This window comes from Lactuca saligna, chromosome 5 (genome assembly GCF_052625555.1).
Source record: "Lactuca saligna cultivar CGN05327 chromosome 5, ASM5262555v1, whole genome shotgun sequence".
Taxonomy (NCBI): Eukaryota; Viridiplantae; Streptophyta; class Magnoliopsida; order Asterales; family Asteraceae; genus Lactuca; species Lactuca saligna.
Window position 1 is genome coordinate 171260692 of NC_136421.1, and position 6219 is coordinate 171266910.

General features: G+C 29.2%; 1 protein-coding gene across 2 annotated transcripts; it reads right to left on the reverse strand.

Annotated features, from left to right (window-relative positions):
* Positions 1–23: 23 nt before the first annotated feature.
* Positions 24–5973, reverse strand: ORP4C (OSBP(oxysterol binding protein)-related protein 4C). 2 transcript variants are annotated; one of them, XM_078957244.1, is made up of 7 exons: positions 5826–5973; positions 2394–2546; positions 1643–1888; positions 1456–1552; positions 593–884; positions 397–499; positions 24–324 (listed from the first exon to the last, which is right to left on the reverse strand). In XM_078957244.1, exons 1-7 carry the CDS (start codon positions 5826–5828, stop codon positions 67–69), a joined length of 1152 nt encoding a protein of 383 aa, XP_078813370.1. In that variant the 5' UTR covers positions 5829–5973; the 3' UTR covers positions 24–66. The 2 variants fall into 2 exon arrangements, with proteins under 2 accessions (XP_078813370.1, XP_078813369.1); XM_078957243.1 differs by lacking the exon at positions 5826–5973 and having other exon boundaries at positions 2394–2576.
* Positions 5974–6219: the final 246 nt, after the last annotated feature.

Genomic DNA, 6219 nt, shown 5'->3' on the forward strand with positions numbered 1-6219 from the left:
ATGTAATGTAATCGATGCTTCAATTATTTTAGGAGAGAAATGAATATTATATATTATATACATTTCTCAAATAGGTACGATTATAGGTGCTAAAGGGACTTTTGTATTTTTGGGTTTCACCTCCCATTCACCATTTTCTCTACACTTCGATAATACAAAATGTTTTGGAACCCAATTTTCACCTTTCAACTTTCTATTTTTAGCAAATTCCCTCTCCTTTTCTTCAATGGCTGTCTTTGCAACTTTTGCTTCATCCCATGACTTGTTCATTATCCCTTGGTTAACTTTCCCCCATACCACACCAGATTCACTTCTCCACACTCCCTAATTAGTTAATTCATTATACAAATTTAAAAAAAAAAACATTTAACATAAAAAAAAGTAGTAAAATTATACCTTCACATCCTTCACAATTGGTGTTTTAAGTCCTGAGATTACATCGTTTGCCCTATAAATCACTGTCATTTTGCCATTGCTAATGTCCGTAACTGTCACTGTCCTGGTTAATATTCAAAAATAAAAAATAAAAATAAAAATCTTTATCCCACTCAAAAAGGTGTTTTTGTGAAAATAAATGACGTTGAAGAATTACTTGTCCCAATGACCATTGATCTCATAAATAGTTTTCATGTTTGATGAAGATATAATTTTTCCTTTAATAGATCTGTAATTTCCCTTTCTTCCTAGAAAGGAGTTGCCTTTGTAACACAATTCGGCTTCAAGCCCTGTTTCTTCACATTGAATTTTAACATTTCCAAGCCACTCCACATCAGGGAAAGGAAGAAACTTTATAACAAGATTTGGGGAATTCATCACGTAACATTCACCCTTGTTTAGAAGCTTCACATGTCTTTTACCAAGCACTTTTGTTTCAATCGAGGTACCTAAATCACATAAAACAAGAGTAGCCTAACTATACAATATTTTACTAAAACAACCACATTAAATGATTTAAATCCCTGTTTTTTTAAGTAGAAGCACAAGACATAACAAAACAGGTTGTACTGCGTTTGACATGCATTGGACTGCGACTAGAACCGATATCAATAAAACAAAATTTGCAATTTTTTTGTTTTATTCAAAAAGGTGGGACCGGGACTTCACTCCCAATCTCTCATATGTGCAAAAGACGTAAACGCCCTTCTTATCCTCATAATTGAAAATAGTCCTAGAAAGCTTGTCCAGTCCAATCCCCTCCCTTAACCAGGACATGATTTGACTAGACAAGCTTTCTAAAGCTATTTTAAATGATGAGGATGAGAAGGGCATTTACGTTTTTTGCACAGATGAGAGATTGAGAGTGAGTCCCGGTCCCATCTTTTTGAAAAGGACAAAAAAATTGCAAATTTTGTTTTACTGATATCGGTTCCGGTCACAATCCAATGTATGTCAAACGCAGTACAACCTGTTATGTTATGTCTTGTGCCAAATGGGGCATAAAAATGTTATAAATACCACAAAATTTTGGAATTGCATATTGACACCATGTCATTTCAATGTTGTCTATTTCATTGGTAGCATGAAGAGCACTCACAGGTGGATGATGTGAAACCTACAAGGAAGAGTAACAAGTAACAAGCATTTTTTTAATGAAAGTTTATATAAAAATTAAAAATATAATTTGATTGAAAGAAGGTGTTACCTGTTCTAGTAATACATTTAGGTTGCCTCTTGAGACATGATGAGTCTCTCCAAGAACAGGGTTGTAGGGAGCCACACCAAACATTAGAGGGCGGAAAGTAGAAATGCTCCATGCAACAACTGATGTGAATCTTTCAAGTGGGCTTCCACCATTTGCACATCTGGTAAGAATGTCATTGTTGACACAATACACTGATTCTCCATAACATTGGAGCTGTGATTTGGGGATGTTGAAGATAGGTGGCAACTGAAATGCAGTGTGATTATCAACAGTTATTCATCAGAAAAGTAAAAGCAATTTGGACCTGAATTTATAGAATGAAGAAGCAAACAAAAGAGGTGTATGAGAATTGAGAAGAGCAGAAATTGATAAATTCATAATATCTCAAGGGGTAACCCTTGTCAAGTTTAATATTAATATATTATCAGTTTATCACCAATTAGATGAAGTTTTCCTCTTTATATTCATCTCCTCTAACACAAGCACAAAAAGAGACACTTGTGACTAATCTTCCACAACAAAACTGATGATCGTAAATCATAATACAAAAAATTTACTAAAATTTCAAATAACCTGATTGAACTTCACAACCAGAATCGAAATTTGGAAAATTCTGTGGCTGAAATCTTTGAAAAGTTACATAACAATCGAAGACAAAAGTCAATAGCTACATCGAATAAAAGCAGCAAAAACCCTTTGAATAATTTGATTGAGACGTACATAAGCAATAACTGAAAACAGAAAAACATACTGTGAAACGAGTGAGATCGGATCCTGGTCGAACATTCTTCAAGAGACTCAATAATCGCTGTAACAGATTCGGTGTTCTATAATCATTCCCAGACTCGCAATCCAACGATAAAGGCGAAGTCAGAACTACGGTGGATTCCTCCTCTTCTTTCACCTGTTCAGAATCCATTTTTTTGTAGAGATACGATATTAACACACAAGATTTAGATTAATATATACCACTAAAACGTAGTAATCGAATCAATTAACCTGAAACTTTAAGGAAGTCGATGAGGGCGGAGAATCTTTGATAAAGGGAAACAAACGTAAAAGGAAAAGATAAGAAAAAACCCTAGATAAACGCGTAACGAAAGCAACTGAAAATGTAAAATAGATATTTTGCCTTTTTTGAGGCCAAAACCAGCGTAGATTTTCACCCAAATGGAGATATGGTGTACTTTACATGGGGCAGCGTTTACATGTGTCATAAATCATAATTCCAAGAAAATGTACAACTTTATTATTTAAGACACAATTGTCAATGAATAATGTTGTCAATATGTGACTAATTATCAATATCGAAATAGTTCAAACTTGAAGAAAATAGTATTTTGATTTTGTATTTTTGAAAGTGGGATTGTTTGATTGCCCCAATCCCAACCAAACAATATGCCACCGTAGTTTCAAAGAATATTATAAGACAGGTAAAACAATATCAGTCTGTTTGCTTTACGAAATTGAGTAGTGAGCAAGGAGTTGATTAAGATGAGTCAAGAGTGTGGTTATTGATGGAACCTAGATAGGTTATTCATCCAAATCCCATTAATATATTTAATTTTTTATCGGTCTAATTGATTCCTATTATATCATTTTTAATATACCATAGGTGAAATAATATTGTTTTATGAACTTCAAAGATATGTAACAATTAACAAATATATTTTTAAGAAAACTTCTTGATTTGTTTTATTTAATGAACGCTTTTAACCTCAAACAATGTCATGATGTCTAAAATTTGTATTTATCGTGTTATTATTATTTATTTTTTTAAATCATGGGTGACTCAAAACATGAATTAATGATCAAATTAGGGGGTGTTTGGGATTGTTTATTTAATATGTTTATTAGCTTATTGTGGTTTGGCAAGTTTTAGTGTTTAGATATATTAAAATATAAGAAATACTTATTTGCTTAATTGATAAGTTAATGGGTTCTAATTTATATAAAATTGTTTATGACTTATTTAAACTAACTTGCTATATTAACCCTATTATATATATATATATATATATATATATATATATATATATATATATATATATATATATATATATATATATATATATATATATATATATATATATATATCGGCATTTATTGGTCTTTTAACATCTATAAACATAAATTGTCAAACACTAAAATCAATTTAACTTATTATTAGGTTTCAGATAAGTTAATTTAAACATTTTTTAAAACTACACCCAAAAAAATTGCAAATAAACCAAAATTTTTAAATAAACAAATCCCAAACACCCCTTAATAAAATACTAAGAAAAAACGTTGACCATTATTTAAAAAAGCAATTTTAATTTAATTTATAATAACTCAAAACCCCATTTGTTATGTCCGAATTTATTCGCCAGTAGTTGCTGGCTGTGACTTGCCGGCACCGGCAATTTCAGCCAAGTTGGTCTTGTCAGTTGAAATGTCACGAAACTTTGACTTTAATTTAATTTTCGAAAAAAATAGTCATTAGGTAACAAAAATACATTATGTGTTATGTTTTTAAAAGGGGCCCTTATTTTAATTAGTTCGATTATAATTAATAGAAACAGATCATGAGACCCATACCACATGTTATGCTATATATATTTTTTAAGTGATATAAGAATTTTTAAATATTATAAGAACAACTTTGGACTATAAGATTAAAAAAAAATAATAATAATAATAAAAATAAAAAAAAAAACTTTGAATGATAAGAGCAATTATTTCTTTTAATAGGTTTGGCCAAATTATCTTATTTTTTTCTGAAGATAAATTTAAATTTGTTATCTAATTATGTGTAAAAGGTTGGACGAATACAAGTTCATTTACGATGTGGATACCGTGATTTTTCTATCGTATATTCGTTCAGTATTTAAAATTGAAAGTGATACATACATAACAATTTTTGTCATATACAATAACTTTTTGTTGTATATGGATTAATTATCATTCAAAATACTCAAAGTGTATTTAAAAAAATAAGAGAGGAAAAAAAAAACCTTAAATTCGGTATCATAGATATTATATGCACATATGTTGACACCCTTACGTTCTATCAATTGAAATGCATTGTCAAAAGACTTGACCTCTTTTTAGTAGTAATGTTGGTAGTTAATTTCATATTAAAAAACAAGGTGTAAGATCATGTATTATATAGATTCATGTAAAAAAAATTATATATAAAATTCTAAACATTTGAGAAGTTTAATTTAAAATATATATATATATATATATATATATATATATATATATTGAATTATTAAAATTAAAATGTTTTTTCTCTTTTAAATTTAAACAAATAATTTTGATAAATAAACAAAGAAAACAAATGAACTTTAATTTAGAAAATTTAAAATTAGAAAGAAAGTCAATTAATGAAATTGAAATGTCTTTATTAGTATATTTATTGCAATTAATACATTTAATAAAAATAAACAACCATAAAATGTCATATTGAAAAAATATAATAAAAAATAACCACAAAATAACATGTAATCAAATCAATAAAAGTATAACAAGTGATAAAAAAAAATTCTTTATTTATTAGGAATGATATTTAATAACACGATTTAAATTAAACCACATCATTATATAATTTGGCATAAGTAAAAAAGGAAACCGCTTGGACCAGGAAATTGGTTTGGAGCTTGGGGACCTCGGTCTGACTTATTCAAATAAAAAACGTTCACGTATTATTTTGTATTATCTATATCTATGCATTATCGAAAGATATTTCATATCTTTAAATGCAATCATTGTCACTTCTTGTGAATAATATCCGGAAAGAGAAAAGTTAATAAATTATAAATAAATACGAGAAAAATATTTTCATAATTAAACATAAGACGATCGTTCATGTTATCATTAACTATAGTTATAGTTTTTTTTAGTGTTTTGACACAACTCTATGATATTGGTACAAGTATACATACATACATAAGAGAGAGAGAGAGAGAGAGAGAGAGAGAGAGAGAGAGAGAGAGAGAGAGAGAGAGAGAGAGAGAGAGATTGTGTGATATAAGATATATATATATATATATATATATATATATATATATATATAGAGAGAGAGAGAGAGAGAGAGAGATTGTGTGATATAAGAGATATAGAGAGAGGTAGTTTGTGTGTGTGTGTGTGTGTGTGTGTGAGAGAGAGAGAGAGAGAGAGAGAGAGAGAGAGAGAGTACCATTTGAAAAGAAGTAGCTTATGTGATATAGGAGAGATATAGAGAGAGGAGGTAGCAATAGTAAGCGAAGGATGGGTATATATAAGCCCAAGAGCTTTGGTGGTTATGGAAGAACATGGACTTGTTGTAGCCTGTAGGGTTTGGTTTAATTCATCCATTCTCATAACAAGTGAGGGAGAGCTTTATAGTTTTATATTTTACAAATATCTTGTATAATTCATATAATATTTTTTTTTAAATATTTACACAATCACTATTTGTCCAATTATTGTTATTGACATGTTTTGGATAAAAAGAAAAATATTCAGAAAAGTTAGGAACGTGCATTCAAACTTTAAAGTTCAAAACACAAAATGCAAATACTTTTTTAAAGTTTTTGGATTGTAGCATTTGG

What these genes read in the sequence shown, in the direction of transcription:
- ORP4C (XM_078957243.1), bottom strand. Translation starts at nt 2,561, where the DNA reads ATGGATTCTGAACAGGTGAAAGAAGAGGAGGAATCCACCGTAGTTCTG. An exon ending in CCGATCTCACTCGTTTCACA is followed by an intron (nt 1,889 to 2,393) that starts GTATGTTTTTCT and finishes ACTGCATTTCAG; the next exon opens with TTGCCACCTATCTTCAACAT. An exon ending in CAATTGTGAAGGATGTGAAG is followed by an intron (nt 325 to 396) that starts GTATAATTTTAC and finishes TTAACTAATTAG; the next exon opens with GGAGTGTGGAGAAGTGAATC.